The sequence below is a fragment of the Corythoichthys intestinalis genome, chromosome 5 (assembly GCF_030265065.1).
Source record: "Corythoichthys intestinalis isolate RoL2023-P3 chromosome 5, ASM3026506v1, whole genome shotgun sequence".
In the NCBI taxonomy this organism is placed as follows: Eukaryota; Metazoa; Chordata; class Actinopteri; order Syngnathiformes; family Syngnathidae; genus Corythoichthys; species Corythoichthys intestinalis.
In genome coordinates this window covers 59,894,679-59,911,495 of record NC_080399.1, presented here as the reverse complement: position 1 = coordinate 59,911,495, position 16,817 = coordinate 59,894,679, and the positions used below count along the sequence as shown (strand labels likewise).

The following is a 16,817-nucleotide window of genomic DNA, read 5'->3' as shown; positions in this document are numbered from 1 at the left end:
CAGCGGCCCAATGCTCACTCATCGAACAGAATTTCGTTGCATCTGTTATCATCTTGTGAGAGCTGGTGTCAATGTCAAATAAATCTCTGAATCTGAATCTCTGATGTTGACCCAAACCCTTATATCTAGGTAACTACATAACATTTGTCATGAGACCATAAATTCAGAAGCACCCATGATTTTTATCTTGCTGTGTTAATGTTTTTTTCCCCTTATGTGCAGGGCAACATAAGTAAAACGTGGCCCATCTTACCCCACTCTCCTCTACAAGGTGAAATGCATGCTTACCGAATCAATGAGTGTGTACGGAGACTGAACATCACTCAGGGCTGAATACAATGGCAGACTGAGGCGGATGGTGTAGTTCAGACCCGATTCAAAACAAACCGGCCTTGGAAAAGCCATATGTCTAAGAAAACAAAGTAAATGTAAAACATCACTGAAGTTGGAACTAGACTTATTTGAATAAAATCCAAAAAATGGAGAACATCAGAATAACAAAATGGTTTTAAGTATTATGAACTATGCAAAATGTAAGATGAGTAAAAGGCTGTGTGCATGCTATTAAAGTTGAGGAAAGCTGACAAAATGGCCATTGTTGTGCTGAAGTACAGCAACGTAGTAGCTTGCTAAGCTAAAGTGTGCGTATAATTAGCGCGGGGGTCAGCAACTTGTTGCTCTAGAACCGCATGCGGCTCTTTAGCGCTGCCATAGTGCCTCCCTGGAGCTTTTTCAAAAATGTTTTGAAACAGAAAAAGATGGGGGAGGGAAATAGATTTTTTTGTTTTAATATGGTTTTTATAGGAGGCCAAACATGATTCTTAATTCATTAATATTGTAATGAAGTCAAACTTGAGGCGGCATCGTACAACAGGGTCATGTGGAGCATCATTCTCTACAGGATGCACTGCAGGGTAAATAAAAAATTAATCATGAAGGCTCATTATGTATTTGTAGCCAACTTAGTCATTTTGATAGTAGGCTAATATAGCTAATATACAATGCCTTGCGAAAGTATCCGGGCCCTTTGAACTTTTCAACCTTTTGCCACATTTCATGCTACAAACATAAAGATGTAAAATTTAATTTTTTTTTTTTTTGTGTCAAGAATAACTACAATTCGGGACATAATTGAGAAGTGAAATGAAATGTATTGGATATTTTATACTTTTTTAACAAATAAAAACCTGAAAAGTGGGGCGTGCAATATTATTCAGCCCCCTTGCTTGCTTGGATACTTTGTAGCACCACCTTTTGTTGCAATTACAGCTGCAAGTCGCTTGGGGTATGTCTTTATCAATTTAGGACAGTGAGATTGACATTCTTGCCCATTCTTCCGTGCAAAACAGCTGGAGCTCAGTGAGGCTGGATGGAGAGCGTTTATGAACAGCAATCTTCAGCTCTGCCCTCAGATTCTCGATTTGATTCAGGTCTGGACTTACATGGACATTACACCTGGATACATTTATTTATTGTAGAATTGGATTTGTGGTTTGGATCATTGTCCTGTAAGAAGGTAAATCTCTGTCCCAATCTCAGGTCTTTTGCTGACTCCAACAGGTTTTCTTCCAGAATGCTCCTGTATTTGGCTCCATTCAACAATTTTAACCATCTTCCCAGTCCCTGCTGAAGAAAAGCATGCCCAAACCATGAGGGTGCCACCACCATGTTTGACAGTGGGGATGGTGTGTTCAGGGTGATGAGCTGTGTTGCTTTTACGCCAAACATATTGTTTTGTATTGTGACCAAAAAGTTTGATTTTTGTTTCATCTGACCAGAGCACCTTCTTCCACATGTTTCAAGTGTTGCCCAGGTGGCTTGTGGCAAACTTTTTATTGGTATCATTGAGAAATGGCTTCCTTCTTGCCACACTTCCATAAAGGCCAGATTTGTGCAGCGTATGACTGATTGTTGTCCCATGGACAGACTCTCCTACTTCAGCTGTAGATCTCTGCAGTTCAACCAGAGTGATCATAGGCCTCTTGGCTGTATCTCTGATCAGTCTTCTCCCTGTTCGAGGTAAAAGTTTAGAAGGACGGCCAGGTCTTGGTAGATTTCCAGTGGTCTGATACTCCTTCCATTTCATTTTGATTGCTTGCAGTGTTCCTTGAGATGTTTAAAGCTTGGGAAATCTTTTTGTATCCAAATCCAGCTTTAAACTTCCCCACAAAAGTATATCGGACCTGCCTGGTGTGTTCCTTGGTCTTTATGATGCTCTCTGCACTTTCAACAGAACCCTGAGACTATCACAAAGCAGGTGCATTTATACGGAGACTTGTTCATACATCCGGATGCATTCTATTTATTATCATCAGTCATTTAGGACAACATTGGATCATTCAGAGATCCTCACTAAACTTCTGGAGTGAGTTTGCTGCACTGAAAGTAAAGGGGCCAAATTATTTTATATCTTTATGTTTGAAGGCTGAAATGTGGCGAAAGTTCAAAGGGGGCCGAATAATTTCGCAAGGCACTGTAGATACATACAGCATGTGTTGCTTTTGTTATAAGGCTTGTTAAAAGGCTTTTAATTTTTTGCAGCTCCGGACATTTTTTATTTTAATCCAATATGGCTCTTTCAACATTTTGGGTTGCTGACCCCTATGTCAGCGCTAGCAACAGCACTGTTATTCGTGACTGTGCTGTGTTTTTTGCAACTATTCAATCACTTTTTTTTTTTTTTTTTTCTAAACCTGTCCTGTTCAGCTGTTTGATACGGAGAATGGAATTCTAAGTGCCCGGATAGTCTGAACAGTTTTAATGTTTCACATTGGGAGTCTGACATACTCCCATTGTGATCACTCAACATACCTTGTTTATTATGACAAAGCAGCGAACAGGAAGGGGTTATGGGGGAACAGAAGAAAACAAACACAAGAGAAGAAAGAAAAACACAAACTACAACAAGAAATACATTGAACATCTAGACCAATTACTAATATGTTGGTGCTATCGTCAGCTAGATGTATTTCCGGTTGACACCATGTGGGGGGCCTGTTGACCAGGGAAAGAGGGGGACGGGGCTGGGGGAGTCTATATGCTAAATGATTGAAAGGGGTAGAGTGTACACAAATCAGCTCTGTGAACTAGAACCCAGTAATCATGTGAATCCCTTGTGAGTGTAAGCCCATTGGCAACCAACCCTACACCGCCCCATTGCTAATCCCGGCACCGGGACCCCCCACCCGAGCGTGCCCTATCACATCCAGCCACACGCGAGCCCCACCAGGCGCGCGACAGCCACACAGACGAGCGGAGACGCCACGGGGGCGCCAACCCAGGGCCTATTCAATCGCTTTGAACTTCTCTATGGTTGCTGACGCAATACCAGTGAAAGCGTTTGAGCTACTTGCTGACAAATGTATACGGTACGTTTTTCAAAAAAAATCTACTCATAGTTGGTTGCGAGATATCTATGTTCTTTATGTTGTTTGACGTATTTTTTGTTCAATTTGATTTATATTCCAGAGACATTTATAATACGGAAAATATGATAATTTAAACGAAGCAATGTTGATAAATGTAGTTCATTATAAACAAATCATGCATGATTAATACGTATCTTGCTGGTGATCCTATAGTACAGTTTTACAGTAGGTGTGCAAACAGAAATTTAAGAACATTTTGGGTTGGTAAATTTACCTCATATTAAATTATTTTGATATTTTAAAAAAATGTCTTTAAGTGACATTGTTATGCAATACAGTATTGCAATTAGCATTTTGCATCTTATTTTACCGTATCATTTTGTCTATTTGGCTTTTAACATATTAACTAATACTAAAAACATAACAAGTCGCTCGCTAGTTACTTATTATGTTTATTATTGTGAATTATTTGGATAACTACTTTTTACATTTGAGTAATACCGTATTGGGCCGAATCTTAGACAGCCCTGATTATAAGACGACCCCCTCTTTTTCAAGACTCAAGTTTGAAAAAAAGACTTTTTGAACACCAAATTAATTTTTATACCGAAAATAATTACAGTACATCCGAAACAAATGATTATAATAATATATTTGAGAGAAAAAGCATGTTATTTTGCCTCCTTCAAATCTTAATACCTGAACATTTAAATATGTAAACTAAAGTGCAATCACATTCGTAAATGAATGGCTTCTGGTTTTTGAAATGTAAATAAACCAATCTATTGTGATAAAACAACAAAATTGCAATAACGGCATTAACCATCAAAGTGAAGTCTAACTGTAACTGTAGTCTTGAAACAAATCTGAATAAGGAAAAACATTGCAATAAAATAATGCAAACTGGTTAAACTTGGGAGTAGCTGAGATGTCATGACAGACCATCGCTTAAATGATCGCCATCTAGCGTCGTGAATGGGGAGAGAAGCTGAGATCTGTCATGTCAGAACATCGTTTCAATGATATCTGACGCCATCTAGCGTTGTGAATGGGTATAATGTCTAGACCGCGAATATAAGACGACCCCGTTTTTCAGTCTTATTTCAATGCAAAAAAAATCGTCTTATATTCGGGCCAATACGGTATTACTCAAAATTTTCGAAACATATACCAAGTTACTACCAGTCTTTTCCAAAAGTAAACATTCCACAAGTTTTATTGTATGTTATATTTGGAAAATAAAGTTTACTTGATGAAAATTACCGTGACCCAGGGTGAAGTGAAATCATTTGGTGGTCGTCATCTGGCACAGTGTTTATACATCTGCTGTCTGCTTTGATAGGTGTCTCTCTTGTCACACTCATCAGAACCTCCTCCCACTGGTCAGGCAACTAAATGAGCAAACAAATTACTTCTTGTTGAATGAAACACTTCCTTACAAAAGGTGCCCATGGGGCATTCGGCGCCAAAACACTCTGGTTTGCTTTTCATTGATTGACTTTGTGGTGGTGTCGTCAGACTTGGTTGCACGGCTTGGACACTTGAATGAAGAGAGGACAAAGGAGCTGTCAACTAATCACCACCTCAGGGTTTGTTGGTTCCAAAAGTGATGGGAGATGTCATTCCGACTAGACCAGTGGTTCTTAACCTAGGTTCGATCGAGCCCAAGGGGTTCAGCGAAGGTTAAGACACGCAGGGCCCTATTTTCATACGCTGACTAAATCTAGGCTAAATGGCGGGTGAGACCAGGTTCTGGACTGGTTTTCCCCCAATGTACTGACTTTATTCCATTTATTTCAACTGTTATTCACCTTGGAGGATGAAAAACGGGTTTGCTCAGTGGAAGATTGACTCACATTGGGTATGAGGAAGTACAACAGAGTTATTGACAACGTGGACTGCGCTGGCATTAAAAAAAAATTGCGTCACATTTTACACCATGAAAATAGTATGTGAAGCAGGCTTAATGTTTAAAAACATAAGATTTTTTTCCTCCAAATTTGAACAAAAAATTCAAATATATGGTCATTTGGCCAGTTTTGGCCAAGTGTGATGATACAATGGCTGCAGGCCAGCTACATGCCAAATTAATGCTGCAGGCACCTCTATATCAGTAAAGATATAGAGCACCAGCCTGAGCACCAACAGGTGTGAGGCCCTATTGTTTTACAAAGGACTCTTCTTCTTCTTCTTCTTCTTCATGGCAAATGAAAATGGCCAATTTGAAGGCCTGGACATGCTCGAAAACTCACCAAAATTTGCACATACATGCGGCTTCGCCTAAAATTTCAATAATTTTGCAACTGTTGCCAAAAAATGTAACAAAATGGTCCAGTGGTGCCCCCTTGAAATGTTCAAAAAGGCCTCTCCATTTAGGTTTTGTTAACATAGAGCGATGGAATTTGGGGGGGCGATACCTTGTGCAAAAGTGCTCCAAAAATTCTCTTGCACCTATGTTCCAAACCCAAGAGGAAATCGGGTATTTTGGGTTGAATGGTAAAAACCATACAATTTTAGTCGATAAACAGCTTGCATGTTTGAGACCATTGCGCCTAGGCAGTTAGTTGGATCCTCCTCAAAATTGGTGAGACTGTAAGTTATCAAGATGGTGAGTTTTCATTCACGGGCCTGACCTGGGCGGCTTACCAAAGTCGGGCAAAGGGGTTTTCTGGGGTTTAGGGTTAGGGCTTCTTCATGGCAAATGAAAATGGCCAATTTGAAGGCCTGAACATGCTCGAAAACTCAACAAAATTTGCACATACATACAGAGAGCAATGAAATTTGGGGAGTTGATATGTTGTGTGAGGGCCCGTTCACTCCTGCATGTTTTTGTTCTGGTCATTGAACAGTAGATGTACAGTCATGTGAAAAAATTAGGGCACCCCGTTAAATATTCAGTTCTTTATTAAGAAATGTTCACATATCAATGTGTGATCTTGTTATCTCAGGGAAAGAAAGTGGTTTAATTGCAGGTAAACAACAAAAATTAACATTGTTGTACTCATTATGCCAAATATATCAACAAAAATAGCTATTCTAACTGAGGAAAAAGTTAGGACACCCTACCTCCTAATAGCTAGTGTTACCCCTTTGGCTGAAATAACTTCAATGAGACGCTTTATGTAGCCATCTACTAGTCTTTGACATCAGTCTGAAGAAAGTTTGCCCCACTCCTCAACGCAGAACACTCTCCACTGTTCGGAAAATAGTCTACAAGTGGAGGACATTCAAAACAACTGCCAACATGCCCAGGTCTGGCCGTCCAAGCAAGTTCACCCCGAGAGTAGGCCGCACGATGCTAAAAGAAGTCTCCAAAAACCCTAAAATGTCATCACGGGACCTACAGCAGGCTCTTGCTACTGTTGATGTGAAAGTGCATGCCTCTACATTCAGAAGGAGACTTCACAAGTTTAACCTTCATGGGAGGTGTGCAAGGAGGAACCTTTGCTCTCCAACAAGGACATGAAGGCCAAACTGAAGTTTGCTACAGTGAATGTAGACAAAGACCAGGACTTCTGGAAAAATGTTCTTTGGACAGATGAATCTAAAGCTGAATTATTTGGACACGAGAACAGAGGACATGTTTGGTGTGAGCTCAATACAGCATTCCGGGAAAAGAACCTCATAGCAACTGTGAAGCATGGAGGTGGAAGTGTCATGGTTTGGGGATGCTTTACTACAGCAGGACCCGGCCAGCTCACCATCATAGAATCCACCATGAATTCGATCATGTATCAGAGGGTGCATGAGGAACTTGTGAGATCATCTTTGAAAAAATTAAAGCTGGAGCAAAACTGGACCCTGCAACATGACAATGACCCAAAACATAGCAGTAAATCCACCAAGGACTGGCTGAAAAGGAAGAAAGTCCTGGAATGGCCGAGTCAAAGCCCAGATCTTAATCCCACTGAGATGCTTTAAGGTGACTTGATACGGGCTGTACATGCAAGAAACCTCTCAAACATCCCACAGCTGAAAGTATTCTGCGTTGAAGAGTGGAGCAAACTTTCTTGAGACCGATGTCAAAGACTGGTAGATGGCTACAAAAAGCATCCCACTGAAATTATTTCAGCCAAAGTGGGTAACACTAGCTATTAGGTGGTAGGGTGTCCTAACTTTTTCGTCAGTTAGAATATGTATTTTTGTTGATATATTTGGTTTAATGAGTGAAACAATTTTGTGTTTTACCTGCAATGAAATCACTTTCTTTCCCAGAGATAAAGAAAAACAAGATCAGACATTGATATGTGAACATTTCATAATAAAGAACTGAATATTTAATGGGGTGCCCTTATTTTTTAACAGATAGTCATGTGGGGGGGGTGCTCCGGGAGTATTAGGTACTTGTGCTTCTTATACGTGGCAGTTCACTTTCTGTAGGAGTGTTTGGTCCGCATTGCCGGTGGCAAGTTGGTTCCGTTTTTAGCCAGGTTTGGACCTATAGGGCTGTGCCCTTTGTCACCAATTCTGTTCATAACTTTTATGGACAGAATATTTAGCTGCAGCCGAGACATTGGGGGATCAAGTTTGGTTGGCTCAGTATTGCATCTATATTTTTGGTGTGGTTCTGTTGGCTTCATCGACCTGCATCTTCAACTTCCATAGGAGCAATTTGTAGCCAAATGTTAAAGCGTTTGAATGAGAATCAGCGCCTCCAAATCTGAGACCATGGTCCTCAGTTGGAAATAGGTGGATTGTCCTCTCCAAGTCAGGGATGACATCTTGCCCAAGTAGAGGAGTTTGAGTATCTTTGATTGTTGTTTACGAGTGAGGGAAGGCTGGAGAGGGAGCGGGGGATGGACAGGCAGATCGGTGTGGTGTATGCAGTGATGTTGACAATGAGTGGTCAAGAAGGTGGTGAAGAAGGAGCTGAGCTGAAAGGCGAGGCTCTCTATTTACTGATCAAGCTACGTTCCTACCCTCAACTGTGGTAATGAGCAGTGGGTTTTCACCGAAACGTCCTGGTTATTAGCTGCTGAAATAAAGTTTGAACAGTGTTTGCAAATGAGAAGTCTGGGCTTCCCTGCTGAAGCTGCTGCCCCCACATCCCGACCTTGGTGAAGGCAGAAGAAGATGGATGGATGGAGAAAACAATTCTCCTCAAAGTTTTTATAGTTATTATTGGAAAATATTTTCCAGTATACAAAATGCAAATCCATTTCAGGCGTTTTTTCGTTGCAGGTCTTGCAACTTCAGGCATAAGGTAGAATACACACTGCAGTGGTTGAAAATCAATCAAAAAGTACGTATAGTGACAGTCAACCATTCACACTCAGAATGACAGAGTCAGTCACATTCCTCATCAACAATATTTTTGGGAATAAGCTTTGTAGTCTTCATGTTTTTGTGTCCTACCTGAGGCTCATAACGGATGAGAATGTCATACTCCATTGAGTACGGAATGTTGTCAATAGTGAATTCAAGGAAAGCTCCTTCTGGGACATTGACCAGGCCAAAACCTGTCCAGGTGGGACTATGATCCTGCGGGTGGGGCCTTGAAACCACCGTTACACCCTAGAGGAACCAAAGATATTAGATAATAAGCAAAACATTCTTTCATAGGGGTGGTCAATGCCTGGCATGGACAGATTTATGATTGAGATGATACACTGAGAAATCTGTAGGTCCATTTTGGCTGATCACAAATTAACATATTAGTAACATATTTGTTATTATATATTCAAGTGTTGATATCTATATTTATTTATGATAACATATTTAAACAATCAAATGTTGTGGAAATGTAGCCTTAAAAAAATCCAATTTCCATTTTTTAAGGCATTCCAGGCCATTCCATTACATTCCAGTTGAGGTAAACTAAAACTAATCACAAATCACGAAAACTAGGGCTGTGAGCAGCGATAAAGAGCACTCACAAACCTGGCCAATGTCTGGTGGTGCAGAATTTAGCCAAGTGAATTTGTATACCATCATGACCCATAGCAATTGTGTATACAGGGATTCCTCAAGTTCCAAACGAGTTCCGTTCCTATGCTTCTGACAAAACCTGAATTTCCGCATAACTCCGATTTCACCGTTAAAGTCCAAATTTACGTCAAAATACGTCGTATGAAAAAAAAACTAAATAAACTAAAATAATTTTAAAAAATTAAAAAAAAAAAATCTGTACTTTCTTTTACTTCTAAGTGGTGAATGGAGAGTAAGGGTTTTCAATGGTTAATTTGCAACAAAATCACGAAACACGACTACTGTAAACAGCCTCCTCGTTCCGGCCACTTTTCCCTCTCTCACTCCAGTCAGACAAGTGGTACGTTGAGGCACAGCCCAGACAACACAACATCCAACACGTTAACGTTGCAAACAGAAGCATACAGGCAATCCACTTCGTTACATTATTGTCCTTATTTTACGTGACATGAACCGGAGGTTGTTTGGTTTCGCTTACTTCGACTGTTGGCGACCTAGAGTCTCACACAAAACTACTTTTGACAACAAACAAGGCGCTTTCACATGGCAATTTAACTTTGGTCTGAGCACAGCATAAGCCTTTACTGATGTTCGTCACTGTCTCTCCTTTCTCCATTCTTTTTATGATATTATGCTTCGTTTCCATGGTAATTGCTTTTCTTTTGGCTGGACCTAAAAGACGCAGATTTCTTCTTTGGGGCCATAATGTAAAAAAAAAAAAAAAAAAAAAAAGAGGACGAAAAAGTCAACGATAGTTCCAGCGCACAAAGAAAGAGAAGCACTATGCACTAGCTAAGCAGAAACTATGGTGCTGAGAACTAGATAGCGGACGAGGCATGGGCGTCATAAAGTCGAAACGTCGTAGGTCGAGGACATCGTAACCCGAGGACTCCCTGCAATTGTAAATTGTAAGAGAATTTACCCTTGTGGTAGAATAAAGTACCTCTTTTTCAACAAGCTTATTGTCAGCTGAGAAGAATGTTAAGGGCACTCACAGGTCCTAACTTGGCATCCTCTGCCTCATAAGTGTAGTGGTCCAGAGCAATGAAGTAAAATCCAGATTCAACTTGATCACAGCGACGTCCGAACATGTGATCGCTGCAGACACACTGACCAGTCAGCTGATTACACCTGAAAGAATATTGATGTGTGCATTTGCGTCAGTGTGCTACTTGAAGTGAACTATCACAAAGGAACTACAGTTGCAGATTCTTTGCTGCGCATCCAACCAAAACCCACACTACAGACAATATACTGTACTGTTTTATTTCCATTGAACCACAAATACATGGACTGATTGTCAAGGAAGAAGCAGATTGACGAAGAGAGAGGAAACCGGCAAAATAAAGCAGCTATTGTACTCGTGCAGTCAGATAGCATGCATAAACTCACTGGTTGTTGATTGCTCCCCCCAGGTCACAGTCACATGGTCTGCATCCATCCATATCGTTGCTGAGACCCCAGTGTTCAGACTTTGAACAGCCACAAAGAGAGAGAACAGCTGTTAGACTTTTATGACATCACCACCTGGTATGTCTTGAAATCATGTAAGCTTTTATTTCTGAACACCAGAGGCATTACATTCACTTAAGTAAGTTTTGGAGAAAAACACTCGTCTAAGAGTAATTTAAACATGCCCATTTTACTTCTACCTGAGTAGATTTGTGAAGAAGAAACACCTGGCCGCTGCTTTCGGCTACACAAAAGTCCAGACATTTGTCCTCTTCTACATTTGAGAAATTATTTTTGACAGATTTGCTCACAGTGGCACTACTGGCTTCAACAGTGAGATATGGCAACAATAATCAGACGGCTCCATTATACCAATCAGACCTAATAATGCAGTCAGATGACCACACCCAAGTCTTATGATCACGCAGGCCTGTTCAATCTCATGGTGCCTTAAAAGCGTCCTAAAGAAATGAACTATTTGACATCGAGCACTGCTGTCAACATTACTCGAAATCACGTAAATTAAGCACCAATAGACCATTGAAAACCGGAGATATGATCATTTTAATTTCATGGTAGGAAATATGTCTTCTCCACTAGAGGGCACTCAAGTTTTTTAGACAGGTGATGTTTCATTGCTGTAGATTTTCCTAGTTGGAATTCGAGGATATTAGTGTATTTACTTTGGCCTAATATGGTAAAAGGTTATAGTTAAGAGTGTAACGATATTTGTATTCACCCCGTACTATGACGGTTCGGTGCATGCAGTCAGACGGCGAATACGTTTCAGTAAAATAACAGAAGAGCCACCTGCTTCATTTCAGTCAACAGTATAGGAACTAGGATCCCGACTCTTAATAAGCAGGGTCCAAAAAAATCATAGTATATATTCATTTTTCTTACCTTCTCTTGTATCTTGTAACTTGTACATATATATCTATGTTTTGAACGTGAATATGATGAAGTTTCTTCCCACAGGAGTGCACTTTCACAAAGACTTATTTTTCAAAAGCTCACAGAGAAAACATTTATACATATTCTTTTGCCTATGTTTTAGAGTGTCTTATGTTGCAGGAATTTATTGTATTGCATCGTTTGTTTTTGGTGGTAATTCTACAAGTTAGTTAAGGGCGGGGAGTGTTCTGTCCCTCTATCTTAAGTTGACTATTTTTTAAAGTTTGATTTCTTTCTAAACTGATACATTGGTCATCCTTCCACAACTTGTCACTACTGTAACTCCCGACTCAACAGTTTTTCTTTGGTTTTGCTATGTGCGCTTGGCTTTCCCGAGTGGTAACTTTACTTTAGTAGGAAGACAATACTTGATGTGTACTGACGCTTCACACCTCCTCTGCACTACACATTACACACTACAACCATTTATAAAACAAAATCTGTAAGTTTGCACGTTTTAACAGAGGGTCTGATATCATTTCAATGGGTTTATTCTGTTACTATGTTGTCATTGGTGTGTGAAGCGAAGCAACATGTTTTTGTGCCAAGCTAAAGCCACTTTATATGATTTGCTCATGACGGAGCTAGTCTTCAAGTGGCTTCTTCTCCGTGGTGTTCGGCAGCTACTTTTTCCGGTCGGCGGTCAGAGCATCGAAACTTGAAATCGAAATTTAAAAATTCGAACGGTCCCGGGAGAACCAGAGTGTTAGTTCCGGATCCCATCGATGCTCGATGCCCACCCTAATAGGAACACTTTAGGTTCCCAGTCGAACCTGTGGTTCTTGCCGTTTACACAAGCAGTGGTGGAGCATGAGCTGGCTGCTGCAAAGCTGTTGTGCTAACTACTGATGGATGTTATCTCACTGTAACAGCCCACTTCATGAACTCTGAGTGGAAACTATCAAATGCAGTATTGCTAACACCTTTTGAAGTGTATTTATTTTATGTTTTCAAATCAGGAAACGTTTATTTTACTCTAGCCCTAGGCTGAAGTCATTGGAAATACTGAGTATTTATTTTTGGACTATTTTAAGATGTTTTTTTCAGTTGTGTAACTATTTGCACTTTACATTTTAGACAAAGAAAACTATATCTTACAGGAGTGTACATGTTCACTGGTAAATGTTTACAGTTATCTGTGTGTAATACAACAGTGAAAATGGTAATATCTTATTTTTATAAAAAGTTACCAAGTTTGCCAGCTAGCGAGTGTGATCTGACTTTAACTGTTACCTCAGTCGATCTCAACAATTTTTTTTTTAAAAAGTTTACTTTTGCATGTAAATTTTCAATTAAATAATGTTAAAACAATAAAGACACAGTGAAAAGCTTTAACTTTTAAAATGCTGTGTACTGAACAGTGACCCCCATATCGAGGTGGGCTCCAAACTGTGACTTGTTTGCACAGTTACACCCCTAGTTATAGTACATAACTTTGTGCAGAGAAAAAAAATATATACAATTGTTAGGAAAAAATAAATAAATAAAATTCTTATTACTTGAGTACAGTATTCTTTTCACGGAATACTTGTTTACATCTACTTGAGTAATTTTTTTAGATGACTGCTTTTACTTTTGCAGTATTATTTTGAAGTAACGCTAATCTTACTTGAGTAAAATATTGGGCTACTATAATCAGTTCCTACACTACAGTATGTTTTAGTTGATTGAGTGTTGTTTGTACACGATAACTCACCACACATTGGTCACAGTCCTTTCCAATCACGAGTCGTTTGCAGAAGCAGTTTCCTGTCTCACTGTCACACGGGCTCCCATTAGGAACTGTTCCCAGAAGGTTACAAGTGCAGGCTAAAAAAAAAAGACATTTTTAGGTTAATGTATACACATTAAGGGTGTCACTAAACAAAAATTATTGGATAAAACACAAAACTAAATTATATTCAGGCCTGCACAATATAAAGTTTGAACATCCCCATCGTGATATGTGCATGCGCAATAGTCCTATCGCAGGATGGCCAATTGTTTTTTTTTTCTTTGTTTTTTTTTTTTTTTTTTGTGTAACCCGTAAACTTTTGTTTTGCTTCATAAAAGCAGCAAGTGTGCAGAGACATGGCCTCCTGGATCCCTTTATATACACCAATCTTCCTAATTCGCAGATGTGAAAACTATATAAACTGTATTGTATGAATACAATGGGGTCATGGTGAGTCAACCAAAGTCTTCCCAAACAATGCTATTCAAGTCATTTGGTGAAAATTCTAGTTTTAAAGTGCCTACGACAGCAAAAAACATGTTTATTTCATATTTCAAGCGATATTTACTGGGATCATGGCACATGTTTTAATACGGACGTGGCTTGCATTTTGTGGATGACAATGCTCCTTGACCACCGAGAATGTCACTCGGCCGACGACCGGCGGCTTTTCGCACACCCTCCTCAGTCCTCTTCACGAGCTCGCCGGGACAGCGCTATACTCAGCTTATACTCGTGCGGTTCTCCATATCGTCCAGACATCCAGCCCCCCTGCCCTCCTCTTGATCCCGACAATAGACCACTATCCTCGGGTTGGGCTTGGGCAGCTACGCGCTCCTCCAACGTCGGCCGGTTTGTCCGGCGGTCATTCTCCAGCTGCTTTTCCGGCAGACATGCTCCCCTGCCCGCAGCAGGGGAACGACGAGTTTTAACTTGCTCGCTGCCGGGGGAGTTGCCAATCAGCGAAGACAATCAACAACACCGCCGCCGTGTGACATGACCAGGGTTGTTTTGTGTGATTTTTTAATTTTTTTTTTTAATTGGAATGGCGAGAATAAGACTTTGAAACGCTGCTCGGTTCGGGTTAGCATGTCGGCTAGCTCTCACGTATCCTGGTTTGTTTACGCGCTCCGAAGAATATTGATGAGAGAAAGTGACGTGTTGCTTGCGGTATGCTATTGCAATACCGTGATACTGTGAAACTGTGATATTTCGGCTAAAGGGTTTATCATACCGTCAGAATATCATACCAGCACATGCCTAGTAACAACACTTAAGCTTCATCCCCCCTCTGCCCTGTATGATTAATTACCTAAATATTTTGTCACATTTTTCATCTCATTAACCTAATTTCAGTTCATGTGTGTGAATGTATGTACGTATCATGTATGTATCATTTCACTTATAGATGGAGGAATAAAAGATCATGGCATACCTTTGCATCCTTCTGCGGTATCAGAAAGCCCGTAATATGCCTGTTTGCATTGGTCACAGCGTTCTCCCACCACATTGACTTTGCAGCGGCATTGACCAGAAATAAGACCTACTCTAATGTCTGTCCTCCCATCACAGATTCCTCCATTCAGAGAACCTACAGGGTCACAATTGCATCCTACCAAGACACAGGGGAGCAAGAACTTGGTTAAATAACTGAATTTCTATTGATTTTAAGAAGCAGAGTGAAAAAAATCAGATGATTCCAAATATCTTGATATTGGTCATTGGTTGGCATCCTGCAGCTCTGGCGCCACATGCGGCTCTTTGAACCCAATGTTGTAGCTGATGTAGTTAAATGTAGAGGATGGACGGACAGACGGACGGATGGGCCAGTAATGGTAATGGACAAATACAGCAATGGTAAGAGGACTACGAACACACAGTTAACTGGAACATAGAACACTGACTAATATTTAAGACTCACTGAATATATTGTGACCATATCAAATGTTTATGGTACAATTTAAATCTGTGAATATTTTTACACTAATGTTGTAAACTCAGACTGTTCCAGTTTCACTCTGCGTATAGACACACAAAAGCTTTTTCCCCTCCTGTCGTACCAAACCTGTACTGAACTGTGACACCTGTACTGAGGTACATACCGAACTGTGACTTGTGTGTACTGTTACAATCATAGTAAATATATATTTATTTGTTGAGCGCAAACATTTCAAATGTCTATATGAGCATGCGGCTCCCAGTGTTATTATATTATATATAGTGTCATTGATAATAGAGTTAAACAGTTTTTGGTTAACCCTTTTCATCCATTTTATTTTGGTGATCCTGCCCTACGTTCCATAGTGATGCCTTTATTCCTGTCTGCAGGCTGCGAGAGGGACCGTCTCCTCAGGAATGAGGCGAACCAGCAACATTATGTTTAGATTTACATATATCTCTTTTCATTTGCTGAATGTACCCGTCCATTTTTTCCCCTTAAACGTACGTTTCATACGCTGATAACTTGACCTCCCACCCTTTCTGCCAGACATACACACACGCACGTCACACAACTCTGACAGATTTATGTCGACAACATGCCGCATCCTCCGCCCCCTTCAAAGAAGACGGACATTAGAGGTTTTTTTCAGCCAGCTGCAGCCACTGTAAGTAATGTAAAATTACGTCAATGTGGTGGAGGTGGGGGGAAACACCACTAATTTTGCTACTAAAAGTCCGACCTGCATCACAGTTAGCATAACATTAAACTCTGAACTTGCTAACCTACAAAACTACTGTGGTCAGTCCAGCCTCCACAAGGAACAACAAAGTCAAGCTAGTCGTCCCTCATTTGGATCATAGTTTACATTATGTGCATTAATGAAATGCAAAACAGTGGCATCAGTGTCCCTTTTGAAAACAAACAAACAAACAAACAAACGGGGAGCTGTCCAAGAATGGGTCCACTTCATGGGGACATTGGCACGAAAAAGAAAAAAAATCAGTGAAATGAAATCACACACAGAATTTCATGAGAGTACTTCAGTTCGAGTCTTGGGGTATTAGTACTTTAGTTTGAGTCTAGGGGTGCTCCAGTGACCCCCAGAAGTGGACTCATTCTTGGATAGCTCCCTATTTTATTTTTTAATAAAGGGACTTGCACTTCAAAATATTTCTTTATTAGTTTTTGCAAACAAAGGTTTGAATTGAATGTTGTAGCCCCTGTACCAATACACATGAAAGTTAGTATAAATCAATCCAGATTTATTTTGCATTGATCATTTAGGCTATCAATTAATTAGGTTAATTTTCATGAGAAATTGAGCCCTGACCCCTGTTCAATAATCTGTTTGGTTTTGTTAATGTCCCGTCCCCAGCATAAAGTGTGCATGCAGGTTACACTGTTATATCGTCCCTACCACTTGTGTCCTGGTCACATATTTGTTGTTCCAGAAAGTACA

At 40.2% G+C, this 16,817-nt stretch overlaps 1 protein-coding gene across 3 annotated transcripts in view; it reads right to left on the bottom strand.

Annotated features, from left to right (window-relative positions):
* lamb1a (laminin, beta 1a) overlaps positions 1 to 16,817 on the bottom strand; it is an 80,839-nt gene that overhangs the window by 40,099 nt on the left and 23,923 nt on the right. For all 3 annotated transcript variants that reach the window (XM_057837370.1, XM_057837373.1, XM_057837371.1), the window contains 7 exons: positions 14,852 to 15,028; positions 13,399 to 13,511; positions 10,689 to 10,768; positions 10,292 to 10,427; positions 8,724 to 8,882; positions 4,632 to 4,759; positions 289 to 409 (listed from right to left, as the gene is read on the bottom strand). In XM_057837370.1, the coding sequence (XP_057693353.1) occupies positions 289 to 409; positions 4,632 to 4,759; positions 8,724 to 8,882; positions 10,292 to 10,427; positions 10,689 to 10,768; positions 13,399 to 13,511; positions 14,852 to 15,028 (914 nt within the window). The remainder of the gene's footprint in view (positions 1 to 288; positions 410 to 4,631; positions 4,760 to 8,723; positions 8,883 to 10,291; positions 10,428 to 10,688; positions 10,769 to 13,398; positions 13,512 to 14,851; positions 15,029 to 16,817) is intronic.